This window comes from Cervus elaphus, chromosome 19 (assembly GCF_910594005.1).
Source record: "Cervus elaphus chromosome 19, mCerEla1.1, whole genome shotgun sequence".
NCBI lineage: Eukaryota > Metazoa > Chordata > Mammalia > Artiodactyla > Cervidae > Cervus > Cervus elaphus.
Genome location: NC_057833.1, coordinates 82,303,741 through 82,328,826, shown reverse-complemented (window position 1 = coordinate 82,328,826; position 25,086 = coordinate 82,303,741). Strand labels below are relative to the sequence as shown.

Genomic DNA, 25,086 nt, shown 5'->3' with positions numbered 1-25,086 from the left:
CTGTCCTTCTCTGTCTCCCAGAGTTTGTTCAAACTTGTGTTCATTGAGTCGGTGATGCCATCCAACCATCTCATCCTCTCTTGTCCCCTTCTCTTCCTGCTCTCAGTCTTCCCCTGCATCAAAGTCTTTGCCAGTGAGTCTGATCTTTGCATCAGGTGGCCATAGTATTGAAGTTTCAGCTTCAGCATCAGTCCTTCCAGTGAATATTCAGGGTTGATCTATTTTAGGATTGACTGGTTTGATCTCGTTGCTGTCCAAGGGACTCGCAAGCGTCTTCTCCAGCACCACAATTTGAAAGCATCAATTCTTCGGCACTCAGCCTTCTTTATGGTCCAACTCTCACATCGGTACATGACTACTAGAAAAACCATAGCTTTGACTATGTGCACCTTAGTTGGCAAAATGATATCTCTGTTTTTAAATATGCTGTTTAGGTTTGTTGTACTTTTTCTTCCCAGGAGCAAGTGTCTTTTGATTTCTTGGCTGCAGTCACCATCCACAGAGATTTGGAGCCCAAGAAAGTAAAGTGTGTCACTGTTTCTATTTTTTTCCCCATCTATTTGCCATGAAATGATGGGACCAGAGGCTGTGATCTTCATTTTTTGAATGTTGAGTTTTAAGCCAACTTTTCCACTCTGCTCTTTCACCCTTATCCAGAGGCTGTTTAGTTCCTCTTCACTTTCTGCCATTAGGGTGCTGTCATCTGCATATCTGAAGGTGAAGGTGAAAGTTGCTCAGTCGTGTGTGACCCCGTGGTCTGTAGCCTGCCTGTCTCCTCTGTCTGTGGAATTCTCCAGGCCAGAGTACTAGAGCTGGTAGCCATTCCTGTCTCCAGGGGACCTTCCCAACCCAGGGATGGAACCCACATCTCCCACATCACAGGTGAATTCTTTCCTCTTTACCACCTGAGCCACCAGGGAAGCCCAGCACATCTGAGGTTATTGATATTTCTCCCGGCAGTCTTGATTCCAGCTTGTGATTCATCTAGCCTGGCATTTCTCATGATGTATTCTGCATATAAGTTAAATAAGCAGGGTGACAGTATATAGCCTTGACGTACTCCTTTCCCAACTTGGAACCAGTCTGTTGTTCCATGTTTGGTTCTAACTGTTGCTTCTTGACTTGCATACAGGTTTCTCAGGAGGAAGGTAAGGTGGTCTGGTATTCCCATCTTTTTAGAATTTTCCACAGTTTTTTGTGATCCACACAAAATTGTTAGCATAGTCAATGAAGCAGAAGTAGATATTTTTTCTGGAATTCCCTTGCTTTTTCTATGATCCCACAGATGTTGGCAATTTGATTGCTGGTTCCTCTACATTTTCTAAATCCAGCTTGTACATCTGGAAGGTCTCAGTTCATGTACTGATGAAGCCTGGCTTGAGTGATTTTGAGCATTACCTTGCTAGCCTGTGAAGTGTGCCCTATAATGTGGAAATTTGAACATTCTTTGACATTGTCCTTCTTTGGGATTGGAGTGAAAACTGAGCTTTTCCAGGTTGTCACTGCTGTTTCCCAAATCTGCTGGCATATTGATCTTCTTTGTACAGTACTTATATGTATTTTTTCCATCTCTTCTTGATCTCTTCTGCTTCTATTAGGTCTTTTTTTTTTTTTTAAAGAAAATCTTTTATTTAAAAAAAAAAAAAAAAAGTGGGCTCTGAGAAGAGTTAGTCCATGCAGGCCTTCAGTGTCCTCGTGGTGATTTTGTCCTTCTCAATGATGTGGACAATGACTCCCATGCCTGACACTGCATCCCTGTCCACAGCATTCAGCATGGCTTGTGAGATGGTTTCAAACAGGTGTTCTGGATCCATGTTGGGCTCCCAGAGGGACTCGCACATCCCGTACATTTGTTCAGTGCCGGTACCACTGACTACAAAGTCATCGGTCACCATGGGGCAGCCAATAAGGTCTAGAGAGCAAATGAAAGGCTTAAAGGTCTTCGGGTCCAATCCGGCAATGACCGGCTCCGTGTAGTAGGGCCCAAACCGTTTCTCGTACAAGAGGTTAGCCACCATGCTCATGAGGGTGTAAGGTTTGATCTGCCGGCCTTCCTTCAGCTCATACGGGTTCAGCCGGAACTTGAGGCGCTGGGCAACTGTCTGGATGTCAGTGGCAAGACCCGCCAGGCCGATGTACAGTCATTCGCCCATGGGAAAGATCTTTTGGAAGTCCGTGGTCACCATCTGAGCCTGGATCCCAAAGCGCCTGTCAGCAGCGATGGCCACACAGTTCTTCCCCTTCATGGCCATGACGGCCCCTCCGTTATAGGACATAATAGACATGATTGCGGTGTGTTAGGACCTCCAATCGCCTTCTATTAGGTCTTTACTGTTGCTGTCCTTTATTGTGCCCATCTTTGGATGAAATGTTCCTTTGATATTTCCAATTTTCTTGAAGAGATCTGTTGTTTTCCTCTTATTTCTTTGCATTGTTTACTGAAGAAGGCCTTCTTGTCTCTCCTTGCTATTCTCTGGAACTCTGCATTTAGTTGTGTATACCTTACCCTTTCTCCCTTGCTTTCAATTCTCTCCTTTCTTCAGCTATTTGTAAATCCTCCTTTGGAAGGCTTTCCAAATTTGGAAAACCCAGCAGTGGCCATAGGACTGAAAAGGTCAATCCTCATCCCAGTTCCCAAGAAGGGCAGTACTAAAGAATGTTTAAACCTCCGGACAGTTTCACTCATCTCCCATGCTAGTAAGGCTGTGCTCAAAATGCTGCATGCTAGGCTTCAGCATTATGTGAACTGAGCACTTTCAGATGTTCAAGTTGGGTTTAGATAAGGCAGAGGAACCAGATATCAAGATTGCCTACATTGGCTGGATCATAGAGAAAGCAAGGGCATTCCTGAATAACATCTACCTCTTGTTTCATCAACTATGCTAAAAGCCTTTGACTGTCTGGATCATAGCAAACTGTAGAAAACTCTTAAAGAGATGGGAATACCAGATCATCTTACCTTTCTCCTGAGAAACCTGTATGCCAGACAAGAAGCAACAGTTAGAACCTTGTATGGAACAACTGACTGGTTCAGAATTGAGAAAGGAGTACAAGGCTGTTTATTGTTGCCCTGTTTATTTAACTTATACATAGAGCACATCATGAGAAATGCCAGACTGGATGAGTTACAAGCTGGAACCAAGTTTGCCAGGAGAAATACCAACAACCTCAGATATACTGATTCTAATGGTAGAAAGCAAAGAGGATCCGAAGAGCCTCCTGATGAAAGTGAAAGAGGAGAGTGAAAGAGCTGGCTTAAACCTCAATATTAAAAATCTAAAATCACGGCATCCAGTCCCATCACTTCATGGCAAATAGAAGGGGTAAGAGGCAGAAGCGGTGACAGATTCCCTCTTCTTGGGTTTTAAAATCACTGCATATGGTGACTGAAGTGAAGTTCAGTTGTTCAGTCGTGTCTGACTCTTTGCAACCCCATGGACTGTAGCCTGTCAGGTTCCTCCGTCCATGGGATTTTCCAGGCAAGAATACTGGAGTGGGTTGCCATTTCCTTCTCCAGGGGATCTTCTCAACTCAGGGATCAAACCAGGTCTCCCGCATATGGTGAGTGCAGTCATGAAATTAGACGATGACTGATTCTTGGCAGGAAAGCTATGACAAGCCTAGACAGCGTGTTAAAAAGCAAAGACAACACTTTGCCGACAACATCCATATAGTCAAGGCTCTGGTCTTTCCGGTAGTCACGTACAGTTGTGAGAGCTGGACCATAAAGAAGGCTAAGCACTGAAGAATTGATGCTTTCAAACTGTGGTGCGGGAGAAGACTCTTGAGAGTCCCTTGAACTGCAAGGAGATCAAATCAGTCAATCCTAAAGGAAATCATCCCTGAATATTCATTAGAAGGACTGAGGCTGAAGCTGAAGCTCCAGTACTGTGGCCACCTGATGCAAAGAGCTGACTCATTGGAAAAGACCCTGATGCTGGGAAAGATTGAAGGCAGAAGTACAAGAGGGCGACAGTGGATGAGATGGCTGGGTGGCATCACCAATGCAGTGGACATGAACTTGGGCAGACTCCAGGAGATGATGAGGGACAAGGAAGCCTGGCATGCTGCAGTGTATGGGGTCACAAAGAGTCAGACATGACTTGGCAGCTGAACAACATTCAGGTTATCTACTTCTTGACTGAGCTTTGAGAATTCTTATCTTCCAAAGAATTTGTCCATTTCATCTGAGTGTCTAAACTTATTGAGAAAAAGTTTTTCATAATATTCTCTTACTACTTAACACCTGTAAGGACCTTTAATGATATCACCTTTCTCATTCATTATATTGTTAATTTATAACATTTATTTCCTTTAATCTGGCAAAAGATTTATCATTAATGATATTCTCAGAGTTAAGAATTGTATTCACTGATTTTTCTGTTTCATGTTTCATTGACTTCCATCTAGTCTTCATTATTTCCTTTCACCTACTTACTTGGGGTTTAATTTGTTCTTGTTCTAGTTTCTTAAGTGAAAATGAAAGTCACTAATTTAAGACTTTTCTTCTTTTCTAATATTGATGTTAAATAGTATACATGCAGCATCCCACAAATTTTGAAATGTGTATTTATTTTCATTCAATTCTAAGTATTCTAATTTTCCTTTTGATTACTTCTTTGACACATGAGCTATTTGGATGACATGTGTTATTTAGTTTATAAATATTTGAGGATTTTCTAATTTCTGTTTTTGTTTTCTAAATTTAATTCCATTGTGTTCACAAAACCCTACTTTGCATGAATTAAATCCTTTAAATTTATTGACTTTATCATGGTTAAGAATATGGTCCACCATAGTAAATATTCCATGTGTACCTGAAAATACACATTCTGTTGTTGTTGGATGGAATGTTCTATAATTGTTAGTTAGATCAAGATGGTTGATACTCTGTTCCAAATCTATATCCTTACTGATTTTCTGTTTTATCAATTATTGCAAAAAGGGCATGGGAATATGTTCAATGATCTTTTTAAAGGATTTATGCAATGAAAAAAAAAAGTTGTACATATTTACCCATGCAGTTACCATGTCTGGTACTCTGTTCCTCTGTTAGAGCCATATTTCCATTTGACATCATTGGTTCCTATCAGAGTTCCTTTACCATTTCTTATAGTGTGTATCTGCTTGTGATAAATTCTTTCAACTGTTTTATTTCTGGAGAAGTCTTTATTCCTCCTTCATTTTTTGGAAGGCAGCTATGCTCACCACTATACCACCAACGCCTTCATTTTTTAAAAGATATTTTAGCTGGGTATTTTTCATACAGTAGATGTTGAAGATGTTTAAAGATGTTGCTTCACTGTCTTCCCCCTTGAATGGCTTCCAGTGAGCAAGTATCCTGGTTCCTCTGTATGTTAACATTCTTTTTTCTGGCAGCTTTTAAGATTTTCTCTTTATCACTAGTTTTGAACAATTTGATTATACTCTGTAAATTTCTTCATGCTTATAGTGTTTGAGGTTTGTTGAGCTCTTAGATCTGTTGCTTTATAATTTTCATCAAATTTGGAAACATTTCAGTTGCTATTTCTTCATCATTCTTTCTGTCCACTGTCCCCTGCCCCATATCTCCACTGCATGGTTTTGAGGACCCCAGTTACAAATATATTCAGCAACCTGAAGTTGTCCCACAGGTCAATGAGAGATCCTTCTTTAAGAATTTTCCGTATATTCTCTCCTGTCTCTCGCTTTACCCCCATCTCAGTCGAGGTATATCTCCTCCTATGCCAAACTATGCCTTCACCTGGACTTCTGGGCCCATTCACCTATCATTGCTTAGACCTCTCTTCCAGTAATCATATGTCCAGTTTCTTTGTCCCTATTGATTCCTTGCCTAAAAACCAAACAAACTCAATAAAAGAAAACACAGTAAAACCTCTCTTGCTCTTACCAGCCCATTAAGGTACAGTCCTTCCACTCCTCCTCATAACTGAACTTGTCAAACTGTAATCTACTTATTGTCTCCACTTTCTCATCTCCCACAGGGCCATGACAATCATATCTATCTTTACTGATTTACTAAACCTGCTTGTTTAAAAGCCCCCCAATGATTTCTTTATCCTTTCTGACCACTGCAGGTACATTTAGATACTAGAATCTTCTTGAAATTATTTCCTTCCTTGGTTTCTGAGACACAGCATTCTCTGGATTCTTTTCTTACTTTTCTGCTTTATTTCACTGTTCATCTTTACTTTCTCACTAACTAAAAGTAAACATTCGCTATGTTGTCTTGGCTTTCTTCTCTTTTTATTTGCTTCTTTATATCTCTGAGAACCATAAGCTCTCTGTTTATTCAATCACCACTTTCATGAAGCTGATGTCCAATTTATAATACCCCGCTTCTGTGTCTTTCTAGAAGTCCAGACCTACGCTCCACCCATCAGTATCTTGAACTCAACATGCCCCATAGCAAATCAGTCATGTTTTCCTCCAAAACTAGACAGTCTACTTGTCCTCAATTGTGTTGCATCTTCACAGTGCAAAGATTATACTGACATTTTCAGAAACATGGACCCTGGGTACAAAAGTGCAGTAGATATCTATGCAGTGTATCTAATAGTTAAGAGGGACACCTTAGGCCACAAACGTCAGTTAAATAACTGGTCATAAAGGTCATAAATAACAGCTGTAGTTAAGGGAGCAGATGGGACCTCTGAAGGGAAGTCTGTGGGAGTGAGACACAGAAATAGGAGGATTCAACATGGAAACACAAGGTAGAAGAGGACAGTGTGAGGCCCTCTGAGAGCCTTTTATATAGTCAACTATGCAGCTCTCCAAGCGTAAGACTAACACTGCTGGGTGTGAGTGATCATAAAATAAAGGCCCCAAAAGGCACATGCCCATGTGTGTGCACAAACACATGTTATCAACTTCAATTCTGTAAATATGGAACACCTGCTAAAGGAAAATAAGACAGAGTTCCCCCACTGCCATTGGAGGTGACAGAATTCCAGCAGAGCTATTTAAAATCCTAAAAGATGATAATCTGAATACCCCATATCTATTTAAAAGTTGAATTTTTCTTTTTTTTTTGGCTATGCCGTGTGGCTTCCACTGTCTTGAACGTAGGCTCTTGACAGTGAAAGCTCAAGAGTCCTACACACTGGATTGCCAGGGAATTTCCCCCAAATTTAATTTTTAGTTAAAAGCCTGCCCCAAAAGAAAACTTTAGGTATGTATTAAACTGGGGCACTGGTGAATGCCTTGAAATGTTTAAGGAAGAAATAATACAAATTCTATACAATTTCCTTCAGAAAGTTGAGAGAATACTTTATATTAATAATTCATTCTGGGGCTTCCCTTGTGACTCAGCTGGTGAAGAATCCACCTGCATTGCAGGAGACCTGGGTTCGCTCCCTGGGTTGGGAAGATCCCCTGGAGAAGGGAAAGGCTACCCGCTCCAGTATTCTGGGCTGGAGAATTCCATGGACTGTGTAGTCCATGAGGTTGCAAAGAGTTGGACACGACTGAGCGACTAACACTAATAACTCATTCTCTGACATCAGCAGTACCTTGAAACATCACTGAAGAAGACTACATATCATCATGGTCACAGATGTAAAAATTGAAAGTTTAGACTCCATAAATATATTTTAAAATAATAATATGGCCACATAAACTTTATCCCAAGAATACAAGCTTTTTTATTATTTGAAAAATCAAGCAGTGCAATATACTGTGTTAACATACTAAAAAAGAAAAAACCACATGATCATCTCAGTAGATGCAGAAAAGGTATTAGAAAAAAACCCAAAATTCATTTCTAATAAAAATTCCTAGCAGTCTAGGAATAGACAAGGAAATTCCTCAATCTGGTAAAGAGTATCTATACAAAACAAAACACTATAGCTATTACTGTACTTAATGCTTAAAGGCTGAATTCGTTTTACCTAATAGCAGTAACAAGACAAGGACACCTACTCTCACCAGTATTGTTCTCAAGGCTCTAGCCGGTGTAATGAGGCAAGAAAAGGAAACAAAAGGCAAGAAAAGATTGGATAGAAAAAGTAACTTTATTTGTGGACAACGTGATTGTCTATGAAGAAAATCGAGTAAATGAGTTTAGAAAAATTACGGAATATATGATTAGTGTTCAAAGATCAGTTGTATTTCTATATACTAATAAAAATCAGATATTAGAGGTTTTTGGGAAAAAAGCATAATTATAAAATTCTTAGAAATATGACAAAAATTGGGGAAGATTTTTATGATGAAGACTAGGAAACATTGTTGAGAGAAATTAGCACCCTGTATAAATGGAGTTCTGTACCTTGTTTTTCAGCCAGAAAACTCGAGATGTTCTCCAAGGTGATCTATAGATTCAGCACATTTTCAAAGAAAATATTTGCAGACTTTAAATGTTTTCTGTAGAAGTTGATAAGATTAATATGAAAAGATAACTTTTTCACTTCACAAAACATTTTGAAAAAAGGACATTATGGGTTTGATTTCAAATTACAGTTATCAAAACAGTTCTGGTATTGGCACTAAGGTAGTTCAGTGGAGTAGAATAGAGTGTCTAAAACTTGACCTACATATGTATGGACAGTTAATTTGCAACAGAAGTGCTAAGGCAAGTCAGTAGAGAAGGGATTATCTTTTAAGTAAATGACCTTGGAGCAACTGGATATCCAGCTACCAGGGGAAAAAAAAATGAACTTCAATTCATAACTTGTTCCATGTACGAAGGTTACCCCAAAGTAAATCACAGACCTAAGTGCATGACCTAAAACTATAAAACTCCTAGAAGAGAACAGTACAAGAAAATCTCTGGGGGCTTTGCATTAAGCAAATTACTTGGTGACACCAAGTAAAGATCTGTAAAAGAACAAATTAGACTTTATCAAATTTTGAAACTTGTTCTCTTTGAAATTGTGTTGAGAGGATGAGAAGATAAGTCACACTTAGAATATGTTTGCAAATCGTATATCTGTGGTAAAGGACAAATTTGCAGAATATATAAAGAACTCTGGAAATTCAATACAGGCATTCCCCACTTTTCAGAAGTTCACTTTATGTGACTTTGCTTTTACAAAAGACCTATGTTAGTATACTGATTTTTCACAAACCAAGAGAAATCCAAAGAGGATTTTGGTTTTACAAAAAAATGGTAAAAAGCAAAAATAGCTTTCAAGTGTTTGTTTTGCCGCAGTGATTATAGAAGCATCTTTCACCCTAACCGCCCTAACCAAGAGTGGCCTTGCCAAGCTCCTTACCCAGGCACTACACTTAGCATATCAGCATCAAGCCACCATAGCTTTTAACTCTGTTTCCACAAACATCTGTGATTTATCTTGTGGGCAAGATAAATCATGTGGACAGCTGTGATTTATCTTGATTTATATTGTGCCTGTGTTAGTAAACTGGTCCTAAAGTAATTACTGCCATTACTGCCAAAAACTGTCCTAAAGAAATTATACCATTTCAGTTTATAAACTGTTTCATAGGAATGCTCTACTTTCAGATAGCAGGGGAAACTTGTAATAAAAAAGCAACCCAAGGGACTTCCCTGGCAGTCCAGTGGTTAAGATTCTGTGCTTCCAGTGCATAGGTTTTGGGGTGGAGGGCCAAATAAGTAAATATAAAAGGTAAAAAAAAGCAACTCAATGTTAAAAAAAAAAAAAGGGCAAAATATCTAAACAGATGCTTCACCGGTAAAGATACATAGATGGCAAATAAGCATATGAAAATGTGATTAACATCATTAGTCATTAGGAAAATGCAAGCTTAACCACAATGAAATACTATTAACACACCCATTAACTGTGGCTAGAATTGAAGACCGAAGTGTTTGCAAGGATGTGGAAAAATGGTAGCTCACTTACACTGCTGATGGGAATGTAATATGGTCCATTCACTTTGGAAGGCAGTTTGGCAGTTACTTAGAAAGTTAAACATATACATACCACATCTAGTCATTTTGCTCCTAGGTAAATGTAAGCATGTGTCCTTACCAATACTTGTACATAGATGTCTATAGCAGCTTTGTTTTTGAAGCTAAACCAGGAAATAATCCAAATGTCTATCAACAGGTAAAAACTGCTTTATTCATATCCTATTCAACAGTGAAAAGTTGATGCATGCTATATCATGAATGAATCTCAGAATTGTTATTCTGAGTGAAAGAAGCTAGGAAAGATGTACAGTTTAAATAATTCCATTTATGTAAAATTCTGTAGTCCTTGGGTCAGGAAGATCACCTGGAGGAGGGCATGACAACCGACTCCAGTATTCTTGCCTGAAGAATCCCATGGACAGAGGAGCCTGGCGGGCTACAATCCATAGGATTGCAAAGAGTTGGACACTACTAAAGCGACTTAGCATGCACGCAACAGAAAATGCAAGCTAATGTTAATGACAGAAAGCAGATTAATGGTTATTTGGAAATAGTAGGGGTGGTGGTGGAGAGGACTAGGGGAAAAGGATTAGAGCTGTAAGAATCTTTTGGAAGTGATGGATTTGTTTATTGTCTTGATTATGGGACTTGTTTCAGGGGTGTATATATGTGTGAGAATATATCAAATCAGTTTATTATATGTTGGTCGTACTACAGTAAAAGTAAATAAAAACTGTCTTTTGTTTTTGCTGTCTGACCATCACTGCTAACTCATCTAAGACTATTTCCTAAATTTGCAGGATAGGTGGGTCTAAATATCTGTTAAAAATGCCTTCACACTATTAAGATGGGACTGGGGAATCTGTATTTTTAACAAACACTTCAGGTGATTCTTCTTATTACTCAAGCTTGGAAAGCCCTTGTCCCAGATTAAATTAATTCTACTTTGGTCATCTGAACCTATTTCCATACATGTAAAAAGGATGTTAAGTTTCTAGTGTTAACAGATTTTTTAGCCATAGAAAACTTGATGATGCTCTACTGTGGTCAGATGAGATCATTCAGAATTGGACAAAATTTTTTTCTCATCATATATAATATATTGAGATCAGCCTTGCATTATAAATACCTGAAGTAACAAAATGAAAATCTCTGAATAGTCCCAGCATTAGTGAACATTCCATCAAAGGGTAAAAAAGAATTTTATTTACATACCTGTTGACAAGTCACATCAGTGTGTTAGTGAACATCACATGTTGTTAGTGAAAAGAGGTATTTTGTATCTTTGTGTATTAAGCTATAAAAACACAAATTGGAGAAGAGGAGTAAGAGAAATAGAAGAACACTGTTACTCTCTACATGTTCCTTAAATGGACATAGCAATACATTTTACATAAAACTCTGGGAAAAACAGCCTGACTTTCTTACTGCCCCCTTTCCAACAACATCAAATAAGCGGAAATTATAGAATGTCTGTCTAAATTTAAAATAGTTCAGTTATCAGAAGACTTTAGAGAACAAGTTTTCCACAAAGTTTTCCACAAATCGTCCTTGTGCTATTTGGTCCTGATTTTTTTTTTTCTTTTTAAAGAGGGTTAGTGAGCCAACATGTAATTAATCACTTTTTTTGTTGTTGTTAGCTTCTAAGGAAATGAAACTGCAACTTTCCATTCGGCTTTATTGTTCTTTTTTGGTGTTTATTAGTGCTACAGTTTGTAATACAAGAACCTTAGATGGTGCTTAGTGATAATGTGGACAAAACTGTGAAAGAAGTACTTTTTAAAAGTCAGCTTATATATGTTATACTGTTACGATACCTGTGCACACTCCAGGTCACAGATACCACCAGCATTACTGTCTTACAGTCAGAAGTTGTTAGAACTTCTCTTGTCAGTGGATGGGGTTACTGAAGTGGCAGCATCCAGTTCTTACCAATTCTCATTGTTTCTTCCTCCAAGATTGTTTGGATTGATTATCCCTTCCCCACAGCTGCTGCCCCAATAAGTGGATAACAGATCTGTCTCATCTTGTAAAGCTCTGCTCCATCTGTGTAGTGAACTACCTTCCCTGTGGAAATAGGACACTACTTTAAAAATTAATCATTGCATTGACTCAAGTTCAAGTTCAGTCGCTCAGTCGTGTCTGACTCTTTGCGACCCCATGAATCGCAACACGCCAGGCCTCCTTGTCCATCACAAGCTCCCGGAGCTTACTCAAACTCATGCTCATCGAGTCGGTGACGCCATCCAGCCATCTCATCCTCTGTCATCCCCTTCTCCTCCTGCCCCCAATCCCTCCCAGCATCAGGGTCTTTTCCAATGAGTCAACTCTTCACATAAGGTGGCCAAAGTATTGGAGTTTCACCTTCAGCATCAGTCCTTCCAGTGAACACGCAGGACTTATCTCCTTTAGGATGGACTGGTTGGATCTCCTTGCAATCCAATTACTATCATTATTAAGAGTTTATATAAAGGTTCAGTTCAGTTGCTCAATCGTGTCTGACTTTTTGCGACCCCATGAGCTGCAGCACGCCAGGCCTCTCTGTCCATCACTAACTCCTGGAGTTCACCCAAACCCATGTCCATCGAGTCGGTGATGCCATCCAACCTTCTCATCCTCTGTCGTCCCCTTTTCCTTCTGTCCTCAATCTTTCCCAGCATCAGGGTCTTTTCAAATGAGTCAGCTCTTCGCATCAGGTGGCCAAAGTATTGGACTTTCAACTTCAGCATCAGTCCTTTCAACGAATACCCAGGACTGATCTCCTTTAGGGTGGACTGGTTGGATCTCCTTGCAGTCCAAGGGACTCTGAAGAGTTTTCTCCAACACCACAGTTCAAAAGCATCAATTCTTCAGCACTCAGCTTTCTTTATAGTCCAACTCTCACATCCATACATGACCGCTGGAAAAACCATAGCCTTGACTAGATGGACCTTTGTTGGCAAAGTAATGTCTCTGCTTTTTAATATGCTGTTTAGGTTGGTCATAACTTTCCTTCCAAGGAGCAAGTGTCTTTTAGTTTCATGGTTGCAATCACCATCTGCAGTGATTTTAGAGCCCAGAAAAAGAAAGTCAGCCACTGTTTCCATTCTTTCCCCATCTATTTGCCATGTAAAGTTTAAAGGTAGACAAATACCTGTGTGTAAGCAGGCACTTTCTTTTAACTTTATTAATTTGAAATCATTTATCCATTTTTAAGCAGAATAGAATATTACTCTTAAACTGGTAGGTTTATGGAAATTTCAGTAGATCTGTCTCTATGGAGATTCTATAAATACAGGCCCATCTGCCTCTGATCCTGTTCTCTTCCCTCCTCCAAAGCATAGACCTCAGGGATGGCCATTGCTCTACTTAGTGGTAACAATTAATGGAAAAGATATTAAGTTCCAAAAAGTTTAATTCTTTGGTTTGTTTATTTAGGATAACTCTGGTCTAAAAAAGAATTGAGAAGTATTTCATCCTCCTCTGTTTCTGAAAGAGTTTGTATATGATGGTGCTGTGGTTTCGGTTGTGTTCCCCCAAAAGATACATTGAAACTGTTAACCCCCATACCTCAAAATGTGACTTTTTGGAATTGTTAAAGATATAATGTTGAAATGAAGTCATAATTAAGGTAAACCTTAACCCAGTATGACTGATGTCATTATAAGAAGAGACACTGGCCTGCAAGGGGAGAATGATACGTGAAATAGAGGTAGAAATTGAAGTACTACAGCTGCAAACTAAGGAACACTTAGGATTGCTGGCAAACCACCAGATGCGAGGAAGAGGCAAGGAAGGATTCGCCGTTGCAGGCTTCAGAGGGAAAATAGACCTGCTGACACCCTAATTTTGGACTTCTAGCCTCCAGAGCTGTGAGATAAATACCATTGTTCAAGTCACCTGGTTTGTGGTGCTTTTTATGGCATCCCTAGCAAACGAATAATAGGCTTGTATTCTTTTCTTTCAAGCCTGATAGAACTCACCCAGTGAAATTGTTTGGCTATTTCTTTGTTTGGAGTTTTCTTTGTGGAAACATTTTAAATTGTGAATTCAGTTTCTCTAAAAAACATTACTGAGCTATATAGATTTTCATTTTTGTGTGTCTGTTTTGGTAATTGTGTATATCAAGGAATTTGTTCATTTCATCTAAGTTACTGAATTCATTGGCATAAAGTTGAGCTACTTGTGATATTTTTTGATGTCTGTAGGGTCTGTAATGATGTTTCCTTTTTTATTCTTCATTTTGGTTCTGTCTTTTTATCTTCTTTGATCAGTCTAGCTTAGGGCTTCCTCACTTGGGGGCAATTTTGTACCCTCTGTCCTGGGGGTTTGGGCATTTGGCAGTATCTGGAGGCATTTTCAGTTATCACCACTTGGGGCATCTAGTGGCTGAAGGCCAGGGATGCTGCTGAACTAAACATCCTGCCATGCACAAGGCAGCCTCTTGCAACAGAAATTCAGTCACTCCATAATGTCAGTAGTGCTGAGGTTAAGAAACCTGTTCTAGGATTTACAGTGTACACATCCTGCTTTCAAATATTATGCCACTTCATATTTAATATAAGCAGCTTACAGTACATTGTTTCACTCATCCCTACCCATCCTTTATGCTGGTCTGGACATACATTTTATTAGGTTGATCCAAACATAATTGTGGTTTCGGACCATGAATTTTAAATCATTATAACTAGACTCAAACACATCTTTATTAATCAAAACAGGAGACATTACAATCAACACATTTTTGCCAATGAGAAATAAGTTTGTTTATTCCTGTAACGTAAAAATCCATTCTTTGGGGTTCAACAAACTCTCAGGAAAGCATTTTCTGCCTTCTGCTGGTTATGGAAGCATTTTCCCTGCAAAAAGTTGTAGAGATGCTTGAAGAAGTGGTAGTTGGTTGGTGAGAGGTCAGGTGAATATGGCAGATGAGGCAAAACTTCATAGGCCAATTCGTTCAACTTTTGAAGCATTGATTGTGTGACGTGAGGTCTGGCATTGTCATGGAGAAGAATTGGACCCTTTGTGTTGATCAGTGCCAGCAGCAGGCATTGCAGTTTTTGGTGCATCTCACTGATTTGCTGAGCATGCTTCTCAGATGTGATGGTTTTGCTGGGATTCAGGAAGCTGTAGTGGATCAAATGGGCAGCAGACCACCAAACAATGTCTGTGACCTTTTGGTGCAGGTTTGGCTTTGGGAAGTGCTTTGGAGCTTCTTAGTCCAACCACTGAGTTGATCATAGCTGCTTGTTGTATAAAATCCACTTTATATTGCCTGTCACAATCCAATCGAGAAATGGTTCATTGTTGCATAGAGAAAGAGAAGATGACACTTCAGAATGACAATTATTTTGATTTTCGGTCAGCTCATGAGGTACCCACTTACCAAGCTTTTCCACCTTTCCAATTCACTCAAATGCCAAATGACTGTAGAATGGTCCATGTTGAGTTCTTCAGCAGCTTCTCATGTAGTCGTAAGAGGATCAGCTTCCATGCTGGCTCTCAATTGGTCGTTGTCAACTGATGATGGCCGGCCACTACGCTTCTCATTTTCAAGCCTCTCCTCTTCTTTGCAAAACTTCTTGAACCACTACCGCACTGTACATTTGTTAGCAGTTCCTGGGCCAGTTGTGTTGTTGATGTTGTGAGTTGTCTCTGCCGCTTTACAACCCATTTTGAACTTGAATAAGAAAACTGCTCGAATTTGCTTTTTATCTAACATCATTTCCCTAGTCTAAAATAAATATAAAACAGCAAGTAATAAGTCATTAGCAAATAAATAAATAAATGCACATTAAAATGGTGTATAACATAACCACATTTAACAGTGTATTGCAGTATCAGATAGTAAATTTCAACAATGCAAAAACCACAGTTACTTTTGCACCAACCTAATACTTCCATTTATATTATAAACCCCACAGCACATGGGATTTTGCTTTAAACAGTCTATTAAGGAAATTTTTAAATGAGGAAAAAATACCTAGTTCATGTTTTCATTATTCTTCATGCTTTGACTAGATCCAAATTCCCGTCGGTGTTTTTTCTTTCCACATGAAGAACTATTCTCATGTGTCTCACAGTGTAAGTCTGCCAGTGACATATTCTCTCAGCTTTTGTTTGAAAACCTGTGTTTTGTCTTCATGTTTCAAGTATATTTTTGCTTAGTATAGAATTCTTCATCAACAATTTTAAAAATACTCTAAAAGATACCATTCTATTGTTTTCTTGTTTGTCTAGATTATAATAAGAAATAAAGCTATTGTTCACTAATACATTTTTTAAAAATCTGTATACTTTAGATAATTTTCTAGATTTTATTATTATTTTTTTAAAAAAGCTGAAGATTTAATGCATTGTGCTTAAATGTTTTAAACAGACCAGTTCTTGTGTTTTCCTCTCCTCTTTTTTCCTTTCCTTTTTTCCCCCATCACTTATAAAAAGTGTATTTTGTGGCAAGTTATTTCTTTGAGCCTGTTTCCTCATTTGTAATATCAGGCTACCAATTATAGGCTTGTTGTGAAGGAAAAATGAAAAAAATGAAAAAAAAAAAGTCTAGAACTTGAAGGGATTCATAAATGTGATAGCATAGTACACAGATATCTTCCTTCTTATTCACCTTCAGCTCTCCTGACCTCAAGGCTCATGCATGGTAGCAGATGAGTGGGTATCCTAGTCTGAGTCCTTTCCTGCCTCATGGCAGCAGCTGCATGTAGACGTATTCCTGCCAACCACATACTCCCCAGAAGCTGCAGCTGAACTGAGGAGCCCTGGTTGGACCATGACTAAGCACTGTTGCCACTGCTTATGATTTCTGCTCCTACCAATAGTTTACATGTTGATTTTAAATAAATCTGATCTTTTACTCAAGCAAGGTTGAAAGGTATTCTTTCAGGATACTGAGATTTCCTGAATTTCTGTTAATTTAAATTATTTGAATATAGTAAAAATCCATGACATTGTATTTTACACGATTTACACTTTCCACTTCTCAACTATGCAGGCTAGCCATGGTATTTAAAGTAACACATTTAAATATTAGGAAAATTTTAGAAATAATTAACAGTTCTGAGTGGTGGGGTTTAAAATTCTTTTAATTCTTTCCAGTGGCTCTAATTACTTTAAAATGTACAATAATAATATTCATCTTAGAGGATGCATTCATTGAAGTGTTCTTTTCTGTTCAATAAGAGAATCTAACTGGATATGTCAAGAGTTGATTGGTTTGGTATTTTTGATCTGTACCTGGCCACAAGTAGCAGCATTCTGACAACTGTGTTAAATATCCCCTCATGGTGTTGCTTCTCTTCTTCTCAGTGGGCCTTTGGAGTGACGCTGTGGGAGCTCATGACTCTGGGCCAGACACCCTATGTGGACATCGACCCGTTTGAGATGGCCGCATACTTGAAAGACGGTTACCGAATAGCCCAGCCAATCAACTGCCCTGATGAACTGTAAGTTTCTTTCTGAGCTTGAAGACATGGATTTGATTCCATTTACAATGATTGGATGAAAGAAATAAGATCAGGTGTCCATACTGATACAGAGACTGCTCTTTCGAGAAGCATGCCTCTTTGGACTTGAATTATACTCCTGTAGAGAAACCATAAGCTTCCCTGATGGCTCAGTGGTAAAGAATCCGTCTGCAATGCAGGAGATGCGGGTTCAATCCTTCGGTCAGGAAGAGGAGGAAATGGTAACCCACTCCAGTATTGTTGCCTGAAAAATCCCATAGACAGGGGAACCTGGTGGGATACAGTCAAGAGGGTCACAAAGAGTCAGACACAACTGAGTGAGCATGCACACAGAGCAACCACAAAGTCAGCCAGACTAATTCACTCTTGAATGCATTTGACATTAGGACTTTTTTGTCTCATATTTGTAGTGATTAATCCAAGATACTCATTTGCATAGTGAGAAAACATTGAATACACTGTTATTCATTCAGTCACCCAGTTATGTCCAACTCTTTGCAATCCCATGGACTGCAGCATGCCAGACTGCTTTGTCCCCCGCCGTCTCCCGAAGTTTGCCCAAGTTCATGTCCATTGCATTGGTGATGCCATCCCACCATCTCATCCTTTGACGCCCTCTTCTGCTTCTATATAGAGCCCTTCTCTTTGCCATCTGGCCTTGCCAACTGGTGTGAATTGATATACGTATAAGGAAGATGTTTGGTCTAGTGAGTGAAATATCTCCTGTGTCCTGCTTTTACCACATAGCTAGTCTTGCCATATAATGGGATCAGAGTGGGCAGGAGGCTCTTCAGGGGTGATGGAGTGCCCAGTGATTAAGTCTCAGTTCCAGAATCCCCTCAGGTTTTTATACTGTGGTGAGGGGGCAGCTTTGTACAGATTTTACTACAGATCCAGGATTCTTACAGCTTAGTTACAGCTTCCTCTTCCTCCAAGTTTTTTCTGTCACAACTTACATACAGTTGATCCTTGAACAGTGTGGGTTTGAGCTCTGCAGGTCCACTTCCATGTAGATTTTTTTTCAGTGATAATGCTGCAGTATCACAAAGCCTGTGGCTGGTTGAGTCTATGGATGTGGAGGAACTGGGGATATGAATGGCTGACTATAAGTTATATGCAGATTTTTGACTTTTGCAGAGGGTCAGCTCCCCTCGCCCCATGTTCTTCAAGAATCAACTGTAAAGGATAATGCAGATTATTATTTTGACTGTTTTAAATAGTTACATAAAATCTTTACTTGCTGGTATATTTTGACATGTTTCAGAATTGAAATCTACATGTAACATCCAGATAACTCATTTTTGCTCTGCGAAGAGATTGATTTTTAATATATCTTCCTCTCCATACCCACGTTTAGACCGAAAACATAGCTGGTATCATATTGATCAAAAGGTTAAGAGTAACATCTTGCGGAAAAACCCAAACAGACTTTTTGGCCAACCCGGTATATCGTCAGTAGGCAAATTTTCTGGTTTTGTCACTGCAGATTTGCTGTGATGGCTTGTTGCTGGGCCTTGGATCCGGAGGAGAGGCCCAAGTTCCAGCAGCTGGTCCAGTGTCTCACAGAGTTCCACGCAGCCCTGGGGGCCTACGTCTGACTCTGCTGTCGCCGTCCCAGTGCCAGGAGGAGGGTGCCCGCGGGCCTGCCTGGGGCCAGTGTTGGATGCCGCGTTACGTCACGCAACACCACAGAAGCACATTCGCCTTCCAGAACACCGTGCCTTAGGAATGCTTTAGAATTTGAACTTTATGAGACAGACTTAATGATGCGGAATATTTTCTAGATATCACTTTTATTAGATTGAACTGAAAATGTGTACATTTTTTGGCCAAAATTTTTTTTAAACATAGTTAACTTTGGACTAGGGTACATTGTTACAAAATAAATAAACCGTTTTTAAAATTGTTTAAATATGGATATTTGGAATAGCTATCTTAGTGCCAACTGCTTTTTATTTTTTTACTTCATCAATGTAGGTGATTCACCTTTAAAGTTTTTTGTTTGTTTTAATATCACCAGTCTTGGGAATGGTTTGCTTCAAGATGCAGTACTTTTTCTTAGGAAAAGAAAAACAGAAAAAGATGTTGGTTTGCCTTGTACAGGAAAAGCTTATGTTGGAGGAAGAAAACTTAAAGAAAAGCTAGAGAGGAAAAAAGAAAAATACTAGGAATAGAAACTGGCCTTTCATGGAAAATTGTTTCTTTTTTTATTTTTTTAATGAAAAAGAGTTCTGCTTTCTTATTTAGGGGGAAGTAGGAACTGAGTTCGTTGAAACATCTTGAATTTGGCAGAACCTAGCATTTCTGAGAGCCAGGAGTGGACTTGGGGGCACGTCAACAGTAAACAATGGTGATTTTATTTATTTTTACTCTTTGGAAAAGGAGATAACAGAATTCCAGAAAGTGAAATCCTGTTTTTATAGTTAAGACTCCCTTTTCTTGCACCTAGAATAGTGCTATGCACAGAATGGGTGCTTGAGTTGTTGTGAGTTGAAAAATGTAAACAGGTAGATTTTGTGCTTATTTTCAAGGCTGACTTAAGTATAAAATGTTTTAAAAAAAAACACTTGAAAAATTAAAAGATTTGTTTTATATTATGACAGTATTGAAAATATTCTTCATAATGAATGGTTGTTTGTGTCTGGTAAGTCTTTGAACACGCAACAGCTGGATACCTGGTTTCGTTTCATGCATCTCTCACTCAGGTTCCCAAGCCCTAACACAAGTGCAGTTGACTCTACTCAGCCTCCAGGTTCTAATAAAAAGTTGAGATTATTATTACAGGACAGTGTTACAACACTAAAGCTTTTCTCCAGAGCCGTTAAACTCAGGGTATATGTGTTTATGCTTGGCTATAGTTGGCCTAAGGCAGAGGTGAATGGGTCTCTTAAATGTTAATAGCTAGGCCTGCAGGTGCCTGCCTCTGCTCCCATCCTCACTAGAGAGTAGAAAGGGTACATAGCAGTTGAAGGCTTTTGCTGTTCTTTTTTTTTTTTTTTTGCTTTTGCTGTTCTTAAAGGAGCTTTATGAATCAGCAGTTCATTTGGGAAAACAGCTCACATGGTATGTGCTCTGCTATAAGCAGCCAAGACCGTGGTCTTTCTGTGTGCTTAATACTGGTTCTTCAGTTTTATGAAGTACTCAGTCCCCTGAAGGGCCAGCTCTTTTAAAGCTCTTTGAACTTTGTAAGTCACAGAAGTTTGGGTTCACAGCCTGCAATCTTAGAAGGCATTCAGTCAACAAATATTTATAGCATTTACTGTATATTATTATGCACATGAAGTGAGTGGTTAAGCTCTGGCATCACTTCGAACATTCAGTGCGTGTTTTTAAGTGCTTGGGACAGTATGTTGTTTAGATATCACAGTTCGGTACACAAGATCAGTTCAAATAAAAAAGTGCTATCGTTGACGTCTCCCCTAAGTTAGCATGTAGTAAGAGGTGCTCTCAGTTTGCTTGGATGTGCAGTGCCTTTAACTGTATCTCTGTTTATAAGTTATTTTACGTATGTATATTTGTTTTAGAGGTGGCTTAAGACTTAGGTTTTTCTTGCTGAACTACTTGGAGTCATTGACTTCAACGAAAACAGCAGTTATAAGTTTTCCATGGCTGGTCTCGTTCCAGTGGTTTGTGGATATTACTGAATAGATTTTGTAGAAAATGTAATTTTTATAGGAAAGAAGCAAATTGGCAAAGCACTGATGTGGTATTAGCTGACTCTAGTGACCAAGAGCTCTGTTACATTCTCTCCTTTCTTGTAACACCCCCACTGTAAGGAAATTTTCTACCTAAAAGTAAGGAAGTTTGGGTTATTCATTCAGTTTGTATTTATTGAGAGCCCATTGTACATCTGGCCTTCAAGATATGCAGGGAACAAGACACTGATGTCCCTCCCATTTTAGGTCTCACATTCTAGTTAGAAGACTCAGATAATGAACATAAGTAAGATTTTGGTAAGTGTTATTAAAAAAAAAAATGCAAAGTGGTATCAGAGAGAGTAACTTTAAATGTCTTTAGCCAGGCTTCTCTGGGCAGCTGGCATTTGAGTTGAGATCTGAATGACAAAAAGCCAGCTATGAGATGATCCAGACGGAAGGGACATCCTTAGAAGCCTTAAAGCAGGAACGAGCTGGCCTCCAGTGTCAGCCATCCCTGTTCATTCTCCAGCCGCTGCCACTGGAAGAAGAGAATAAAGGCCAGTGTGGCTAGGATGTTGTTAGGAAAGAGGGCTGCAGAGGAGATGCAGAGACAGACCTGTGTGGGGAGGGTGGGTTGTAAGCCAGGTGACACATTTATATTCTAAATACAATGGAATTTCATGCAAGGAGTGTTTAAATAAGGGTGTGACATGTTCTGATTTGTCTTTTACAAAAGATTATGCCAACTTTTTGTGAAGATTAGGCAAGGGTGAAGCTAATGAGACTGTAAGAAACTGTTGCATAGTTTAGGAGAGACAAGATAGTGGTTTGGGACTAATCTGAGTAGTGCAGGAAATCAGGAGGGACAGATTGGACCTGATTTGTTGGATGTTGGAGGGTGGGGTGAAGAAAGAAAGAGCACAATCAGGAATGATAATTTGACACTTGAATGTATAGTTGAATCTGTATGGCCAAACTATACACTGAGATGGAGGAGAAAAAAAACAAAAAAACTCAGAACAGGATTGTACTTTGGCAGGGGAAATCAGTAACTTTGTATAAGCCATGTTTGAGATGCTGATTGGTAATCTAAGTGGAGATTGTTAAAGAGATAGATGAGAACCTGCAGCTCAGGGAGGAGGTCTTAGTGAACATATAAATGTAGGAGTGTAACATGTAGATCATATTTAAAGCCATGGCATTGGATGAACTTGGTTTGGGAGCAGTTACAGATGGAGAGAAGATCCTGGGACTGAGTCCTGAGCACTCCAACTTGTAATGGTCTAGTGAAAGAAGAAAAAATAGCAAAAGACTGAGAAGAAACCACTCTACTTGGAAAAAGCAACAACAACAAAAACAGGAAAAGCGAAAGAAAGTATTTCAAAATGGAGGAAGAAGCCTGTGTGGGATTTGGCATTATGGAATTTTTGGCAGAAGCAGTAGGGCTTGGAGCAAGTTGAAGTGTAAATACTAGGTGGGAAAGTGGAGACCTTACTTGAACATTTTGCTGTGAAGGGAAATGGAGCTGTAATTAGAAGAAATCAGAGGAGTATTGGGGTAAGGGGATGCGGGGAGTGGGCACGGGCATATTTGTTTTCCAGGTGAAGATACACTATCAGGAAATGTTTCCCTGTTCATGGGAATGACTATGCAGAGGGAGAAAAATCCCTTGGGTGTGGAGTCCTCTTCATTCTTATCATTTGGTCTGCAAGTATGAAAACCTCTTCAGCCACCGATCTTTTTCCTTGTGGTAAAGGTTCTGTTTTTGCTGGGGGGGAAATGTGAGGGTGAAGGGAAGTGGTGCACAGAACTTTTAACATTTCCATCATGTGAAAACCTGAGCCCACATGCGCTAGAGCCTGTGTTCTGCAACAAGAGAAGCCACTGCAATGAGAAGCCTGGACACCACAGCTAGAGAGGAGCCCCACTCACTGCAACTGGAGAAAAGTCCTTGCAGCAACGAAGACCCAGCACAGCCAAAATAAAGAAATTATTTTTTAAAAAAAGATGGAAATTGATTATATTTGAAATTATTCCTCTGAACAAATAATAGTATGCCATTTGTTCATATTTGGTTTATCAGTATTTCAAAACTAAAACATTTTTTTGCAATTTGTTTTTGGAGAGGGGTAAGCACCCCCTTGGGGATATACAAAACTGGGAAAAACATGTATAGTTTGAAAGTAAAATAACTACCCTTTTAAAAAAAATTAAGGCCCGCTGCATGGCATCTAAATGTTACGTTTGGAATCCACTTTTTTATGTCTTTCTAAGTCTACTTTTTTTTGCCTTCTTGGCTCCATGAATCAGTCCTGCTGATGTTAGCTAGCATGCATCATTAGGAATAGTATTTGGCTGCAAGCGATCGAAACACGGTTATAATCACTTAAGGAAATACAGGCTTATTTCTCTCACATAACAACTCCAGAGAGAGAGAAGCCAGAGCTAGTGCAGGGATCCCAGGATATCACCCGTTACCCACTACCTCCATTTTGGCTCCTCTGTCAGCTTTCACATGTTTTTGTTGTGAAGGACCCCCAAGGCAGGAAGAGGAGAAGAGGATGAAAGGCAACAGGCATGCGTTAGTTGAGTCTTTTTCTTGAGGAGACAACTTACCCATAGTTTACATCCACCAGCATCTTACTGGCCAGAGCTGTAGCACATGGGCACCCCTAGCAGTCCACCATCTTGGGAAATAAAGTTCTGTTGGATTTTTTTCAACAGATTTATTGAGATTTAATTCACATATCACCCGTCCAGTGTACAACCCTGATTTTCAGTGTGTTCATAGACTTGTGTGATCACCACAATTGAATTCATTTTTACCAACACGAAAAGAAAGAAACCCTATACCCATCAGCAGTCGCTCCTAATTCCAATCCTACCCTGCCCTCGGCAACCACAAGTGTGTTTTCTGTCTCTCTAGATTTGCCTGTTCTAGACCTTTGATGTAAATGGTATCATGTAACATTTAACTTTTTATGTCTAACTTCTTTCATGCAGCATAACATTTTGGGGTTCATGCATATATTAGCATGTTCAGTGTTTCTTTTTATGCAAAGTTTTCCATTGTAATGAATATATATATATGTGTGTGTGTATATATGCAAGCATGTATGTAAACATACACTATTCATCAGTTTATGTACATTTGAGCACATATATTGAACAAGATTTACCTTCCATTGGTAAGAAAGGAGGGATGGCTGTTGGTGGGCAGCTAGCAATGTCCACCCCTGTGCAGAAATGGGATAAGGGGCTGGTCTCTGGGCTCCTTAAGCAGTAAGCAATGGCTTCAGAGTTCTGTCAGTATGAGAGGAGGTACAGTGATTGGGAAGTCTTGCCCAGTGTAGGGAGGGCCCAGTCAGCTTGTTTTTAGGTTGGTGAGTCCTGCCCTTGTTTGAGAAAGCCAGATCAGGACGACTACCTAACATCGAAGCCTCTATATCCAGAAAACCCAACTATTCCATCGTGATTACTGTTCCTTTGGCCTCAGCCCTACTATTTTCCACCAGTCCATAATTCTGCCACCACTTAATAGGTTTGGCCTTGCAGGGATATTTTTGTTCTCCTCAATGTTTGGCTTGCAGTATCTCCTACCAGGTGCCTTTCCTCTAGCTTCACAGTCTCACTACCTAGAGCCTTTGGAAGTAAGCTAGAGATTAGCTGTCTATCTCCATAAAAATTCTTATTAAAAAAGCTTAAACATTTGTTTATTCATTTAATGAAATATTACATGAATTTATTGGACTATATTTTATATGCTTTTTTTAGACTATTTGCATTCATGTAAGGTTTGTTAATTTTGAATTGGAAGTATTCGGTGACAGTGTTACTTAATATACATCTAAAGAACATCTTAAATGTTGTCTGCATAACTCAGAGAACAGGACATTCTGGACACTGGTGGACTTGAGGAGGAATTGGTCATAGGAACTGGCCCCAGAAAAGTGCTGGAGTTCATATTCTGAATGAAGCTCATCTAACACTGACTTGCTCAGGCCAAAATAGGTTTGACTTGACCGTAATCGCATCAGGAAGCACAATGTCTTGATAAACCTGTGTTTAAGTTTTGTGTTGGAATCTCTAGGCAGTGTCCCTCTGGCCTTTCCTCTTTTTTTCCTCCTCTTAGATACCCGCAGATGACCTGACTGAAATG

At 39.3% G+C, this 25,086-nt stretch overlaps 1 protein-coding gene and 1 pseudogene across 3 annotated transcripts in view; one reads left to right on the top strand and one right to left on the bottom strand.

Moving 5' to 3' along the window:
- Nucleotides 1-19,886, top strand: part of RYK (receptor like tyrosine kinase) — a 115,825-nt gene extending 95,939 nt beyond the window's left edge. For both annotated transcript variants that reach the window (XM_043873945.1, XM_043873944.1), the window contains exons 14-15: nt 17,132-17,268; nt 18,776-19,886. In XM_043873945.1, coding sequence (XP_043729880.1) covers nt 17,132-17,268; nt 18,776-18,887 — 249 coding nt within the window. In that variant the 3' untranslated portion in view covers nt 18,888-19,886. The remainder of the gene's footprint in view (nt 1-17,131; nt 17,269-18,775) is intronic.
- LOC122675352 lies at nt 1,643-2,286 on the bottom strand (annotated as a pseudogene). The gene has a single exon (XR_006335235.1). The product of XR_006335235.1 is annotated as a proteasome subunit beta type-3-like (transcript).
- Nucleotides 19,887-25,086: the final 5,200 nt, after the last annotated feature.